Raw genomic sequence first — 16,241 nt, forward strand, 5'->3', positions numbered from 1 at the left:
ATCCTTTAGTCGTAGCTTTATGTCTTTGTTTTGTTCTCTTATTTGTGGGCATCTTCCAAGGACATGGCGACTCCTGCAAGACTATGTCCTTTTACAACTCAGCTGGTTCATATTTCATATGAAGAAATGGCAAGTTATTTGGACCTTTCTTGATCCTAGGCACTTAGATCACTTTAAATATTTCTTTTATTATTTTATTTTCATTGTTGTGTGAGTACTGGGGCTTGAACTCAGAGCCTGGTTGCATCTATCCCTTAGGCTGCAAACCATTAACTTGGGAAGAGAAGACAACACACGTATTTCTCTGGTTTACACAGGTGCAGGTGTGTGTGTGTGTGTGTGTGTGTGTGTGTATGGTGTGTGTGTATGTTTGGTACATGTGTGCTGTGTGTCTTTGTGGAGTCTGTTTGCATGTAGTGTATGTGCGTGTTTGGCATATGTGTATAGTGTGTATTTGTGGGGTGTATGTGTGTGTGTGTGTGTGTGCGCGTGATATGTGCGTATGTGGCTAGAAGGGAAGGTCTGTAGCCTTGTCTCAGGGGGCCCTTGGATCTCTCTGACTCCTGAAACTAATCTGCCTAGCATCTGTGGCCATGCAAGGCTGAGCAGAGGCCCTTTGAGGGGGCTTTGCCTTAGGGATGGGGTTACTGAGGGATGGGAAGGGAACTCGTAGGGTTTCTTCATTCATTCACACACCTGGGAGGTCTCACCTCTGGCCTCTGGAGACAGTAAATGACCAAATGACCACCATGGCTTTCTTTGGGACACAGAAGTGAAATCTCTCAAGGTTTCCCTATAGGAGCTTTGAATGAAGCCTTGGGTTCGATTCCTCAGTACTTCATAAACAGAAAAAGCCAGAAGTGGCAAGTGATAGAGCACTAGCCTTGAGCAAAAGAAGCTCAGGGACAGTGCCCAGGCCCCGAGTTCAAGTCCCAGAACTGGCAAAAAAAATTTCCTTATAGCTCTTGTGGAGAAAAACTATGAACACAGAGTGTGACCAGCCTGGTGCCCAAGCACTGAAAGAGAGAGGCAGGTGTGCGCTGTGCTCACCCGCGTGCCTGGAGAGAGAGGCAGGTGTGCACCGTGCTCACCCACGTGCCTGGAGCGAGAGGCAGGTGTGCACCGTGCTCATCCGCGTGCCTGGAGAGAGAGGCAGGTGTGCACCGTGCTCACCCACGTGCCTGGAGAGAGAGGCAGGTGTGCGCTGTGCTCACCCGCGTGCCTGGAGAGAGAGGCAGGTGTGCACTGTGCTCACTCACGTGCCTGGAGAGAGAGGCAGGTGTGCACCGTGTCACCCGCGTGCCTGGAGAGAGAGGCAGGTGTGCACTGTGCTCACCCACGTGCCTGGAGAGAGAGGCAGGTGTGCACCGTGCTCACCCACGTGCCTGGAGAGAGAGGCAGGTGTGCGCTGTGCTCACCCGCGTGCCTGGAGAGAGAGGCAGGTGTGCACCGTGCTCATCTGCGTGCCTGGAGCGAGAGGCAGGTGTGCACCGTGTCATCCGCGTGCCTGGAGAGAGAGGCAGGTGTGCACCGTGTCACCCGCGTGCCTGGAGAGAGAGGCAGGTGTGCACCGTGCTCACCCGCGTGACTGGAGAGAGAGGCAGGTGTGCACCGTGTCATCCGCGTGCCTGGAGAGAGAGGCAGGTGTGCACCGTGCTCACCCGCGTGCCTGGAGAGAGAGGCAGGTGTGCACCGTGCTCACCTGCGTGCCTGGAGAGAGAGGCAGGTGTGCACCGTGTCATCCGCGTGCCTGGAGAGAGAGGCAGGTGTGCACCGTGTCATCCGCGTGCCTAGAGAGAGAGGCAGGTGTGCACCGTGCTCATCCGCGTGACTGGAGAGAGAGGCAGGTGTGCACCGTGTCATCCGCGTGCCTGGAGCGAGAGGCAGGTGTGCACCGTGTCATCCGCGTGCCTGGAGAGAGAGGCAGGTGTGCACCGTGTCACCCGTGTGCCTGGAGAGAGAGGCAGGTGTGCACCGTGCTCACCCGCGTGACTGGAGAGAGAGGCAGGTGTGCACCGTGTCATCCGCGTGCCTGGAGAGAGAGGCAGGTGTGCACCGTGCTCACCCGCGTGCCTGGAGAGAGAGGCAGGTGTGCACCGTGCTCACCTGCGTGCCTGGAGAGAGAGGCAGGTGTGCACCGTGTCATCCGCGTGCCTGGAGAGAGAGGCAGGTGTGCACCGTGTCATCCGCGTGCCTGGAGAGAGAGGCAGGTGTGCACCGTGTCATCCGCGTGCCTGGAGAGAGAGGCAGGTGTGCACCGTGCTCACCCACGTGCCTGGAGAGAGAGGCAGGTGTGCACCGTGTCATCCGCGTGCCTGGAGAGAGAGGCAGGTGTGCACCGTGTCACCCGCGTGACTGGAGAGAGAGGCAGGTGTGCACCGTGCTCACCCACGTGCCTGGAGAGAGAGGCAGGTGTGCACCGTGTCATCCGCGTGCCTGGAGAGAGAGGCAGGTGTGCGCTGTGCTCACCCGCGTGCCTGGAGCGAGAGGCAGGTGTGCACCGTGTCATCCGCGTGCCTGGAGAGAGAGGCAGGTGTGCACCGTGCTCACCCGCGTGCCTGGAGAGAGAGGCAGGTGTGCACCGTGCTCATCCGCGTGACTGGAGAGAGAGGCAGGTGTGTGCCGTGTCATCCGCGTGCCTGGAGAGAGAGGCAGGTGTGCACCGTGTCATCCGCGTGCCTGGAGAGAGAGGCAGGTGTGCACCGTGTCACCCGCGTGCCTGGAGAGAGAGGCAGGTGTGCACTGTGCTCACCCGCGTGACTGGAGAGAGAGGCAGGTGTGCACCGTGTCATCCGCGTGCCTGGAGAGAGAGGCAGGTGTGCACCGTGCTCACCCGCGTGCCTGGAGAGAGAGGCAGGTGTGCACCGTGCTCACCTGCGTGCCTGGAGAGAGAGGCAGGTGTGCACCGTGTCATCCACGTGCCTGGAGAGAGAGGCAGGTGTGCACCGTGTCATCCGCGTGCCTGGAGAGAGAGGCAGGTGTGCACCGTGTCACCCGCGTGACTGGAGAGAGAGGCAGGTGTGCACCGTGTCATCCGCGTGCCTGGAGAGAGAGGCAGGTGTGTGCCGTGTCATCCGCGTGCCTGGAGAGAGAGGCAGGTGTGCACCGTGTCATCCGCGTGCCTGGAGAGAGAGGCAGGTGTGCACCGTGTCACCCGCGTGCCTGGAGAGAGAGGCAGGTGTGCACTGTGCTCACCCGCGTGACTGGAGAGAGAGGCAGGTGTGCACCGTGTCATCCGCGTGCCTGGAGAGAGAGGCAGGTGTGCACCGTGCTCACCCGCGTGCCTGGAGAGAGAGGCAGGTGTGCACCGTGCTCACCTGCGTGCCTGGAGAGAGAGGCAGGTGTGCACCGTGTCATCCGCGTGCCTGGAGAGAGAGGCAGGTGTGCACCGTGCTCACCCGCGTGACTGGAGAGAGAGGCAGGTGTGCACCGTGCTCACCCACGTGCCTGGAGAGAGAGGCAGGTGTGCACCGTGTCATCCGCGTGCCTGGAGAGAGAGGCAGGTGTGCACCGTGTCACCCGCGTGCCTGGAGAGAGAGGCAGGTGTGCACCGTGTCACCCGCGTGCCTGGAGAGAGAGGCACCCACGCTGGCTTTCCTAGGGCAGAGTTTGTCCACAGTGGGTCAGGAAAGGCGAACGCGTTGGACCTTGGCTGGCTCTACCCCTGCTCATTACCCCTCCTCATAAAAGTTAGGATGCTAAGGCGTTGCCCCTCCTGTAGACTGGAGCGATTTTACCTCTGGAAAGAATTACCCCTTGGTGGATATGAGCGGATTGGGGGGGGGCCGCCCACTTGTATGTTAGTTGAGTCCACCTAGCCTCCTTAGTTTAGACTCACAGCAACGTAGGGATGAAGGTGGCCCTGGAACATGGCAAAGGCGCCCAACCGCCCCCTGCAACCCCCCTGCAGTGGCTTTCTCCACCGTCTCGCAGGCCTTTGCGTGCAGCCATGGCTCTGGCCACAAACCGGCAGAGGCAGGAGTGTTGGCAGGCTTCACCCGGGATTGTGACTACCTGTCCTTGGTCCCAGGAACAGGACAGCCGTTCTCTGGCTCTCACAATAACACCGTGGTCCACGTACACGCATCATCTCCATGCGCGCGGAAACTGTCATTTGTCCACCTCATGTGGAGCCTGAGTTACTGATACCCGTCTGCTGGGTTCTGTTCTCAGGAAAAGCCTAACCTTCGGTGCCGCAGAATGTGATTTTCTTTGGAAATAGGGTCATTGAACACATCGTTAACATGAGGGCACTCTGGAGCAGTGGGGTCCCAATTCCAATATGGCTGGCAGAAAATCAATGCCAGGCCAAGCAGCAGATGTCTACAGGAAAAGACTACACGGGAGGATTGGAGTCATGTTACCAAGAGTCGAGGAGCTGCCAGAGGCTGGGGTAGAGCTGGAGGCGGTCCTTCCATGGTACCCCAGGGCAAATAGAAGAGCCCTGCCCATACCTCGCCCTTGCCCTGCCAGATCCAGAACCCTGGAGGAAGAATTCCTTGTTTAAAGCACTCGGGATGTATTATTTGATCCTCAGCCCTGGGACTCTAACCTGCCCTCCAGGAGCACAGAGGTCGTGTAGACTTTGGAGAACTCTTTTCTCTCCATGCCCTTGAGTGGGACTTGTTTATAATTAGTAAAATGTTCCAGAGAAAGGAAATCATTGGTTTGAAATTACTTTCCCATAAGATTGTGTAAAAGAACAAAGTAGAGAAGAGTCAACTTTGGCATGTTGCTAATTGCCTGCCCGCTGCTCATCTCAGATGCCATGGCCCTCCTTGCCTTAGGGCTAAGCCTGGAAAGGGAGCAGCCACCCACGCAGCCCGCCAGGGGCCCTGGAGCCCACGGCACGTGGAGTCTCACCAGAGTTCAGGAAAGCTCTCCCACAGAGAAGGCTGCGAACAACTGAACCCTATAAAACGCCAAAGCTGTGTTCACCCTTCCTGAAGGTGAAGTTCCCTGGGTTTCCAAGTGGTGTGGAGTGATTTGAGTCAACACCGCGTTTTAAGTGTCTATCTCTAAAAGGGGCTACAGAGGGTGGGTCAGGGCTTTGGAAGTAGGGGTGCTATTGGGGGTCCGTGGATGGGTGGAAACTTAGCATGGTGCGTGCTGGCCTCCGGGTCTCCTCTCAGAATGGGATGGGCAGAAGCACCAACTCCAGATGGTTCCCATGGTGATTGTCGGTCTGTCTGTCTAGATTGTTTTACAAAGCAGCACGAGGAATTGGGTCTTAGGTCATAAACGGTGCAGATCAGAATTCTGCAGCACGATACCTGTGAGACCTCAGTGTCAAATCTCTGAGCCCAGATGAGAAAATGCTAACTGTGAGCTTCCCAGAAGATGAGGACTTTGAGTGGAGGATGGTGGAAACGACTGGCAGAGGGTCTCAAGTGATTTAAAAAAAATACAAACCACGTTATGTTCAACTCTCATTTTTCATGAAGAGAAGCCATGACTACAGTGGTCTGCGACCATCCAACTTCCTTCACCAAAGACAAGTAGTCCTTCTTTAGAAAGGATGCGTGAGGAAGCTCAGAGGGACTGAGCAGGAAAAGAGGGCATCGCCTTGAAAGGGGTCCAAACACTAACCCTTGCGAACTGCAGCTATCAAATCAAATCAAGTAGCTCCTAGGCGGGAGGTGTTGTCTTGGTGGTAGAGTGCTTGCCTGGTATGCACAAGACCCCCTGCAACACAGCAAGCAGGAGAGGGAGAGATGGAGAGAGAGGGGAGAGAGAGAGAGAAGAAAGAAATAGTGAGAGAAAGAAAGAAGGAAAGAAAAGACAGGGGGAGGGAGGAAAGGAAGGCGGAAAGGAGCAGGAAGAAAGTAAGGAAAAAGAAAGAGAGAAAAGGCAGGAAGGAAATGAGCCCCGGTGTCTTATTCAGCGCCACAGCAGGCCTCCCGGGAGCCGGAGGAAGCTCCAGTTGTGTCTAGACAGGGGTGGGGGAAGTTCCACCTGTGCGTGTGGAGGAGCGGGAGGGTACCCGAGAGGATTACCTCACATGTTTTCGCTCTGCTTGTTGGGTCCAGGTGTTTGCTGTACACCTGTGAGGAACTTGGTAGGAAGGACTGAGTGCAGACTGGGGGTGTAAGGGAGTCAGTCCACCTGCTGCGGCCACACCCCATCTCCCTCAGAAAGAGGTGAGAGGAGAACACCAGGGCTGGGGACTTGTCAGGAGGTGAACGGGAGCCAGGTGGGCAGAGGCGGGAGGAGGGAGAAAGGTGACACAGCTCTGACTCACTCTTAAAGAGCTGCCTTGTTGCACCTTACCTATTTTCAGCGACTGGGAAGCACATTTAAATGACCTCAAGTTTAACTAATACAGAACATTGATCTCCTTTGTGCCGTGCAGACAAATGCATTTAACTTAAATATTGCCGGGAAGTATTTTGCAGCTCTTACATTTTTTTTCTAGGTCACTTTTCAAATGACTCAGCTGTCCATTTGAGAAGCTGTATTCAAAGATAATGTCTTAATTCAGCAAGACATCTGACAGTTAATTATACTGCCAGTGTGCCTTTTTTTCCCCTTGTTCTTTCAGAGAAAGGAAAAGAAAATCCCAGTCTCCTTCTCCTAGGCCAGTTCACTGTCTTGTGCTTCAGCACTCGTGGGTGTGTCTGATGCCCTGTCTGGCAGTCTGCACCTAGGCTCACAAGTCACCAACCATTCAGCCAGGCCCAAGGACGCCATTTCTCCATCCGTGGCTGTGAAGTTGTGGCTAAGAACCCACTGAGCAAGAAGAAAGCATGTTATTCTTTGTTGACACTCCTGGTTATACTACATCGTAATTACGGTTTCCTTCCGCCTTTGTATTCCTTCCATCTGACTTTAGGTGACAGCACGGAAAGAAAATGATGCTCTTACTCTCATATGCTTCATTGCTGAAATGGATGTAAAGCCTGGGAGCTGGCATCTTCTCAGGAGCTAGAGACGAGTTTGTTATCTAACCCAGTTATCACGATCACATTTCGTTCCACAATAGGACAGTTGCACAAGCCTTCTTCAGTGGAGGCTGTCTAGGGAACGCTTTCAAGCAGTTTGAGAAATTCTCATGCTATGGGTGTTCCTGGCTTCCTGCTATTTTTCTCTCTCCTGCTTCCCTCCACCCCCATCCTAATGAATATTCAGCCTGTATCCTTCAACCACAGTTCTGAATAAGATGCTTCCTGTTTTTCCTATTAAAAATTGACTGTTGTCCTGGGTAAAAGGGATTGTTTAGTAAGAAACTGCAGCTGGGAATTCCTGTTTATTTTTTATTTTGACCCTAATTCTGGGGACAGCATAAATTCCAGTTTCAAACAATACCTTGTATATCCCAATAGACTCTGTATTTCAATTCTTTTCTTTTTCTAAATCTGTCTATCTCTCTCATATCACAATGAGCAATTCAAAAGCAGAAGTGAAGTCTTACTAATTTCTCTTTTCTAGTGTCTAGCATAATGCTCTGAACAGAAGCGCAATTAAAATGTGTGTGTGTGTGTGTGTGTGTGTGTGTGTCCATTGGCACACTGATCTTGAAGCTTGAATTCACAGCCTGAGTAATGTCTCTGGCTGTGTGCTCAGGGCTAGCACTCTACCATCTCAGCCACAGTTCCACTTCTGGGTTTTGGGTGGCTATTTGGAGATAGAGTCTCATAAACGGGATTACAGTTGTGAGCTGTTGATACCTGGCTCAATAAAATTTTTTGAGTGAATGAAAATGCATTAAGAGTAAGTTCTAGAAAGAAGTATTAATTATATGTCATTATCTTTGGGTTGGAGAAGGATAAGGAGGGAGGAAGATTCATTTGTGTGCATTTTTGGATAAGTAGTAATTATATAAACATGTTGCAGCATGAACTACTTGAGTTCAATAATTGATTTTTTTTTCTCAGCACAATGTATTTTTCCCACACTTTAGTCACTCAGTATCTGCTCCAGGCTTACTTGATTACAGCAGCTCCTTGGATCCTGGTTGTTGTTTGTTGAGTACCTGGGAATTTAATAGCTGAAGATATTTTGTACACTGACTTCATAGTTGTTATCTGGAAAGGCTAAGGGTGTTCTTGAATAATTAATAAACACTCAATGATGGTTTTGTTATTTGAATGAGAATTATGAAAGCATGCTTGAAAGTATGATTCCACTAAAGTTGTTTATAAGCACATAGATATTGGACATTTAAGACATTTAGCTTTTGGCTCTATGCTTTAGGCTTCATGAATCAGCCAAAAGGAAATGTCTAAGAGCCCCTTCATGACTGAAAGGGGACCCTCAAGGTGCTTTTCTGTACACTTTATGGATGATGTTTGTAGTTTCTATCTGGGAGAGCAGATGTAAATACCTAAGGAAATACCTTTTCTTAGTGTTCATTTTTAAAGATCGCAAATGTTATTTCATGAATCCTTAAGTGAAGCCTGGAAAATACGAGCTATATTTATCTACCAAAACCCTTTAATAGCTTCCTGTTGCCCTAGGGATAAATTACTCCACATCTCGAACCCCGGGTCATCCTTTTTTTGTCTCTTCTTAAGAGGTAACTTCCAGTTAAAACTATTACAAACTTGACTTTCCCCCACACTCTCTTACCTTCAATCATTTGAGAACACTGTTCCTTCTTCTAGAATGATTCCTCCCTAACTCTCCCTCCTCCACCTCTGGTCCTCCTTTACATGGAGAAACATCATTGAGAAGCTTCCTAGAGACAGCTTCCTGAGCCCCGATTTTACAGAGAAACTGGAAGTCCATAGCTGAAACTGTCTATGGTCACCAAGCTGTGATCAGAGTGATAAAAATATAGATGACAGACAGGCAGATAGATAGATAGGCAGATATGAAATAGAAAATGGTTGAGTTCAGTACCAGCTTCGTTTTGAAAATTCACGGCTTTCTCCTTCTGCATTTCAACTGCTGTTCTGTCAAAAGTAGCAACCAAGATTGCAGTTTAGAGGAGGGCAGGCAAAGGTCCTTAAACATCCTGACTTGTAATTTGGGTAGTTTAATAAGACTACCTCAGCCATACAGGGCAAAAAAGTCACAACCGTGTCCTTGACTCCTTCCTTTAGAGAGTTTAACGTATATATGAGTAGCTTGACCACAGTTCAAAGGCCGATTATATTAAAAGTCTTTTATTTAGTATTATTTAAAATAAATACTTATTGTGCAAAGGGTGGGAGGCTTTGGGCTATAAAAGCTACCCTAAGATGGTATTAGATTGTTTTTTTTCAATTCCTAACTCTTGGAGCAGCAGGAGTTGAGAGTAGATTTGAAAGACCATGCCACTCTTCATTATCTCTGGCACTCAGCTATCTCATCTATGCAATGGAGAGCAGTCACAATAGTACTTATTACCTAGGGTTACTGAGAAAGGAAATGTATTAATCATCTTTGCACAGCTGTGGTCAAATTCCAGGCAGAAAGGGAGGACTGATTAATTTTAGGTTGTAGCTTCAGAGGTTTTAGTTTCTCATGGCTGGCACAGTTGACTTGGGGGGACTTTGCAGGACAGGACATCATGGTGGTGGAAGCAGGTGCAGAACTGTGACAGGAAACAGAGGAAGGGAGTCCAGGAAGGGATCAGTGAAACATGTCATTCCCCATGGAACCTACTTCCTCTAGCTAGGCTCCACCTCCTCCCACCTTTCTTCAACTCACAATAAAGCTACCCAGCTTTGTTGGGTAGTTGGAGATCAGAGTCTCAGGGGCTGTCCTGCCTAGGGTTGGCTTCAAACCACTGTCTTCAGATCTCAGCCTCTGGAGGAGCTAAGATTACAGGGGTGAGCCACCAGCACCCAGCCTAGGCAGTTTTTTTTGTTTTTTTTTTTAACTCATCACAGGTAGGCTTTTGTCTTTTGGTAGCAAGCATTATTAATAAAAGTATATGTTTTTTCATAAACAATAAAGCCAGACATTAAAAGCACAATAAAGGAGAATTTTTTAATCCAGTCCTAAATGAATTCATTTTGTATATAAAAATTGAAAACTGTGGCAAGTGATCTTGAAGTTTTGCATTGCTAGCAATTCCCAGAAAATACAATTCTGTACACATTTCCCCATCAGGAGGCCTCGGCATAACACAGGAGGACCACACTCACCAAACAAAGCCCCTCCTCCAACTATGATCCATCCAGACTCAGTATGCACCAATTAAAAAAACACAGCTCCTAGTTTTATTTAATGAGCACAAATACATGGAACTTATTAATAAGAAAAAGGCTCTTTATAAACGACAAACTATGTTAAGAAAAAAAAACTGAGTAAACTAAAAAGTGTACTATGACCAGGTAATTTTCCTTGTCATTAGAATGTGAACTGCTAAGACACACAACTCTTTAAAAGAAAGCATTCCAAACCTCTTGCAAGTTTAAAATTAGAATTTTTATTAGGGACATCAGGGGTAATTTTGGCACCCTCAACAGGCCCAAACCAGTCTAGGATCCTAAGTGCACATCCTCAAAATGATCTTTCAGGGGAAAACACAGCCCCCTCCATCCTCCATGCTGGGGTATTTTCCAGCAGTGAGCTGCTCTCCCGAGGCCGCCTTCACGGGCACCCTGCACCAGGCGGCGGTACTGTGCTGGTTTTTATTTCATGGCCAACTGCAGGAATCCTTTTGGGTTTATTCTTGCTTGGGGACCTAAGAACTGGCGCCTTGGGGTCTGCGGAGCAGCCCGTGCTTTGGGGCACACATCCTCGCTCTCGCGCTGTGCCTGCAGTCGCCGTCTCCCTTTCCTTAAGGCTTCCAGATACCACTGCTCCTCCTTCAGCTTCTGCTGCTGTGCTTCCAACTGCTTTTTGGTAGCGTTCAGCTTCTGGCATTGCTGATTTAGCTCCTGCAGGTCTTTCCTTATCTGCCTGTGGGCTGTGCTGATGCCGCTGCAGAACTCCAAATGGACCTGCCTGGCTGTCGACTCCAGGGCCTTGGCCTTCTTGGCAAGCTCTCTCGTTTGCTTCCCCCCGCACCGCTTCAGGTCCATTTGCTCCAGTTGCTCCAGTTTCTTCTCCAGCGATTCCCGGCGTTGCAGGAACTCAAGGTGGGCCGGCAGGTCCTTGAGGGGGGTGTCGGTCAGGACTCTGGCCTGCTCCTGCTTCAGTGCCTCCAGCTTCATATCCTGCCTTTCCTTTATTTTCGCGTTGTGGATCACGGCCTGCAGCTGGCGTTTGAGGGTGGAGAGCGCCTTCCGGCCCTGCATGAGCTGCGTCCTCAGCTCGGCGCTGCGCCCGCGGTACTGGGCGGCCAGCGCCTGCCGCTCTCGCCCGATGGCCGCGCTCTGCTGCAGGTACTCCTCCCACAGCGCCTGGTGCTTCCTGGTGCACTGCTCCTTGACCCGGCTCAGGTGGTCGGCCAGGAACTTGCTCTCGTCGTACACGTGCAGCTTCTCCTCCAGCAGCCGCCGGCTCTCCTGCAGCAGGGGCCCCTGCTTCCCCCGGGCCTCGCCCTTCCGCTGGGCCAGCGCCTGCAGGGCCAGCAGGGCCCGGGCCTTGGCCCTCCGCTCCAGCCGGGTGAGCGGCTGCGGGCTCAGGCACAGGGTCAGGAGGGTGGCGGGGGCCGCGGCGGGGGGCGGCGCGGGGGGCCCGGCCGCCTCCTCCCAGGCCTGGCTCGGGGACGCGCCGAGCTCGCCCAGCGTGAGCAGGGAGGAGCAGGCGTCCAGGCAGGCCCGCAGGGTCTGCCAGCCGGGGCCGGGGCTCGGGGGCGCGGCTGCCCGCGGCGGCTTCTCCGCCAGGGCGGCCTGCTGGAGGGCCAGGGCCCGGTCGGCGCGGAGCTCGCACACCACGCGGGTGCGGAGGTTGCACGCGGCCCGGCTCCGCAGCAGGCCCGCCGCCGGCCGCTCCTCCGCCGGCCGCTCCTCCGCCGGCTCCCGGCCCGGGGCCGCCACTCGCCCGGAGCCCAAGGCCAGGCGCACCCGCCGGGCCGCCGAGGCCGGGGGCTCCGCGCGCGGGGACGCCATCTTGTCCCACCGGGGCCGCTTCCGGTCGACCCCGATGCTCCTTCCGGCGCCTGGCGACCACGTGGTGAACTGAGGCCCGGCCTTGGGAACCAGAGGTCTCTCTAGCCCTGCCGCGTCTCCGTGGCGCTGCGGGCGGGGCTGGAGGAAAGATGGCGGCGCCCGTGGCCGGGCCTGGAGGAGGGACTTCCGGGGCGGCTACTTCCGCTGTGGGGGCCCGAGGCCGCTCTATCGAGCGTGGGTAGGTTGGATGGGGGTTGAGAGGCCCAGGCAGTCAGCCCCTCGGGATGCGTGGGCCCCTAGCCCGGCCCTCAGCCCACGCTGGGCACCACTTCCGGCCTGGTCCTGCTGAGGTCGTCGCGTCAGGCACGTGGCCCGCTCCTGCGCTGCGCGGTGTGCCACGCCGGGAGCCGGCCCGCTGACGTCATCACGGCAGGCACGTGGCCCGCTCCTGCACAGCTCAGCGGGCAGCGGCTCGCTGATGTCGTCACACCAAGTACGTGTCCCGCTCCTACGGTGCGCCGCGCCGGCAGCCGGCCCGCTGACGTCGTCACGGCAGGCACGTGGCCCGCTCCTGCTCCTGGGCAGTGTGGCCGGCAGCCGGCCTGCTGACGTCGTCACGCCAGGCACGTGGCCCGCTCCCCAGCAGCAAGGCGGCGCCCCGCAGTTCCCCCCGAGGCCAGCCGGCCGGGAGAGCCAAGCGGGCCGACCCCGCGCCCGCCCGACGGTGCGCCGAGTGCCGAGCCGCCCGCCCGCCCGCCCGCAGGAAGTCCATCCTGGCGGGAAGCCCTGGGCCTGGCCCGAGCGCCAGCAGCCCTCCCGGATCGCCGGCCCGCGGTGCCGCGTCGCGTGCCCTGAGGGACCAGGTGGACTCGGGGGATTCGGAGCAGGCTCCCCGTGGGATTCAAACCCTGTGTGTGCAGATGCGCCCCGCAGCATCGCGGGTCAGTGCGGTCAACTGCGGCTGATGAGACGCCCAGAGGCCCGGACGGGGAGGCCCGGGAGCGGAGCCCAGCTCCCCCGAGGGCGTGGCGGGGCTCACCGGAGAGCCCAGCCGCCTGTGATCTCCGGAGCTGAGGAGCAAAGCGACCAGTAAGTGACAGAAACACCGAAATCGGTTGGACACTCTTCTGTGCGTAGAGTATGGAGAGCGCGCGATTTGAAATAGACCTCAGCTTTAAAGCTCGGGGGCGAGAGCGGAGTAAGGAGACGGTGCACCGCTCGCTCGGTCCCTGCACCATTGCAATCGCCCGGGACTCGCCAGCCTGTCCCGCGGGTGCGACCGTGCGCCGGGAGGAATGGAAGGGTCTGTCAGACCCTTGTGCCCAATCCGGTGTCTCCACAGCCTTGGTCACTTAGACGGGGTGTCCCTGAGGGATGCCCCGGAGCCCCTAACGCTGTGACCAAGGGAGGACACGTGTAACAGACTGCACACCAGCGAGGGGTTCGGGTGGCCATGGAATGCTTAGCGTGCCTTTCATCTTAAAGACACTTCTTTATGTTCAGATTGGAGAAACTCTAGACGAGAGCAAGCCATGTCTTGTCTCGAAGGGAATTGGCCAGTGAATGGATTCGTGTTTAGCCGTAACATTCCAGGCATCTTTTAATCTGACTATAGGTAATTAATACTTTTGTGAAAGTAGTTTTTAGCCAACAGAGAGAGACTTCTAAAATAGAAGAGGCAGACTTTGCATACCGTATTCCAGCCATTTACATTGCCATCTCTGTGTTCCTTCTGGCATATGATATACATTTAGGACATTTAGGTGACTTCAGTGCTACGTAAAGATTTTCATTATAAATGACATGAATATAAAGCTCAGCAATTTGGTTGGAGCTAAGAAAACATATACCTATTTAGCTCTTGGAGCCCTTTTCTAAAGCATGCTTTAAAGCTTGAATAGCTAGCTTTTTTTTCTTCTTCTTCTTTACTGTCAAAGTAAAGTACAGAGTGGTTACAGTTTCATACCTAAGGCAGTGAGTACATTTCTTATCCAACTTGTTACCTCCTCCCTCATTTATCCCCCCTCCCCTGTCCTCACTCCCTCCCCCATGAGTTGTAGGGTTGGTTTACACCAATTAGTTTTTGTAAGTATCGCTATTGCAATGGTTTGTCTTTTTATCCTTTGTCTCTCAATTTTGGTATTCCCTTTCCTAGTTCTAATACATGTATATACAGTATCCAAGATACTAAGATCAGTTACAGTAATAGCAGGGGTAAAACAACTGGAAGGGGATATGAGAGAAAAAAGAGGTAGGGTTTCACAGGGCATGTTGAAAATAACTACAACAATGATAATACTACTTACTTCCATAATTGGGAGTTCATTTTACTTAGCATCATCTTATGTGTCCATACAGGCATAGCTATTGAGCTATTGTGATCTTCTGCTATGACTTCTAGAGATATACTAATTATTTCCTATGAAGGAAACCAGAGTCCATGTTTCTTTGGGTCTGGCTCACTTCACTTAGTATGATTTTTTCCAAGTCCTATTTCCTTACAAATGGGGCAATGTCATTCTTTCTGATAGAGGTTTAGAATTCCATTGTGTATATGTACCACATTTTCCTGATCCATTCGTCTATTGAGGGACATCTGGGTTGGTTCCATATTTTAGCGATGACAAATTGTGTTGCGATGAATATAGTTTTGCTGGTGGCTTTAGTGGGGTCTTGCTTGTAATCTTTTGGGTAGATGCCCAAAAGTGGGATTGCTGGGTCATTGGGGAGCTCTATGTCTACCCTTCTGAGGAACCTCTACACTGCACTCCAGAGTGGTTGAACAAGTTTACATTCCTGCCAACAATGTAGTAGGGTTCCCTTTTGGCCATATGTCCTCCAGCACTTATTATTAGTTTTCCTGTTAATGGACATTCTTACTGGGATGAGGTGGAATCTCAGTGTTGTTTTGATTTGCATTTTTTTTATGGCCAGTGATGCAGAGCACTTCTTCGTGGGTCTCTTGGCCATTCAGAGAAGTCTCTTTTTAGGTCTTTGGTCCACTTGTTGAGGGGGCAGTTGTTTCTTTGAGGATTTGTTTTGCGGGAATTTAATTTTTTGAGTTCTATGTATATTTTAGATATGAGGCCTTTGTCTATTGTATGGCTAGTAAAGATCTTCTCCCAATCTGTGGGCTTTCTATTTATCTTGCAAGCTATGTCCTTTGCTGTGCAGAAGCTCTGCAGTTTGATGCAATCCCATTTTTCCAACCTTTCTTTGATTTGTTGCATTTCTGGGCCTTTATTAAGAAAGTTTTGTCCTGTGCCAAGGACCCAAGTGTTTCTTCTATTCCTTCTTGTAGTGTTTTCAGGGTATCTGATGTTACTTCGAGCTCTTTGATCCATTTGGAATTGATTTTGGGGCAGGGTGACATATAAGGATCTAGTTTTAGTTTGTCACATGTGTTGAACCAGTTTTGCCAGCACCATTTGTTGAAGTGGCTCTCTTTCTTCCATCCTATTTTTTTTTTTTTTTGGCCAGTCCTGGGCCTTGGACTCAGGGCCTGAGCACTGTCCCTGGCTTCTTCCCGCTCAAGGCTAGCACTCTGCCACTTGAGCCACAGCGCCGCTTCTGGCCGTTTTCTGTATATGTGGTGCTGGGGAATCGAACCTAGGGCCTCGTGTATCCGAGGCAGGCACACTTGCCACTAGGCTATATCCCCAGCCCCCTATTTTTTAAGCTCCTTTATTAAAGATTATGTAGCCATAGGTCAGTGGGTTCATTTCTGGGTCTTCAGTTCTACACCATTAGTCCTCAGGCCTGTTCTTGTGCCAATACCAAGGTATTTTTATTACTATAGCTTTGTAATACAGCTTGAAGTGTGGTATTGATATTGGTATTCTCCAGCACTGTTCTTCCTGCTAAGGATTGTTTTTGTTATTCAGGGTCTTTTATTGTTTCATATGAATTTCTGGATTGCTTTTTCTATTTCATTATAGAATTGTGTTGGAATATTGATGGGTATTGGATTGAATTTGTAGATAGCCTTTGGCAATATTGTCATTTTGACAATGTTAATCCTCCCAATCCAGGAGCATGGGAGATTTTTCCATTTCCTTAGTTCTGCCTTATTTTCCTTTTTCAGATTTTTAAAGTTCTCATCATAGAGCTCTTTCACTTCTTTGGGTAAGGTTATTCCTAAGAATTTTGTGTTTTTTGAGGCTATTGCAAAAGGTGTTGCTTTCCTGATTTCAGCCTCGCTTTTCAGGTTGTTGGCATATAGAAAAGCCATTGATTTTTGAGGATTTATTTTGTATCCTGCTACTTTGCCAAAGTTTTGGATCAGCTCAAGTAACTTTGGAGTAGAGTCTATGG

At 51.8% G+C, this 16,241-nt stretch overlaps 1 protein-coding gene across 1 annotated transcript; it reads right to left on the reverse strand.

The window, feature by feature from the left end:
* Positions 1-10,562: 10,562 nt before the first annotated feature.
* Positions 10,563-11,927, reverse strand: LOC125339403 (coiled-coil domain-containing protein 121-like). Its single transcript, XM_048330538.1, has one exon. The coding sequence runs from the start codon at positions 11,925-11,927 to the stop codon at positions 10,563-10,565; it is 1,365 nt and encodes a 454-aa protein (XP_048186495.1).
* Positions 11,928-16,241: the final 4,314 nt, after the last annotated feature.

Source organism: Perognathus longimembris, chromosome 21, assembly GCF_023159225.1.
Source record: "Perognathus longimembris pacificus isolate PPM17 chromosome 21, ASM2315922v1, whole genome shotgun sequence".
Classification (NCBI taxonomy): domain Eukaryota; kingdom Metazoa; phylum Chordata; class Mammalia; order Rodentia; family Heteromyidae; genus Perognathus; species Perognathus longimembris.

Bases quoted from the DNA above. Each gene is read 5' to 3' on its own strand.
- LOC125339403 (XM_048330538.1), bottom strand. From the start codon at position 11,927: ATGGCGTCCCCGCGCGCGGAGCCCCCGGCCTCGGCGGCCCGGCGGGTG.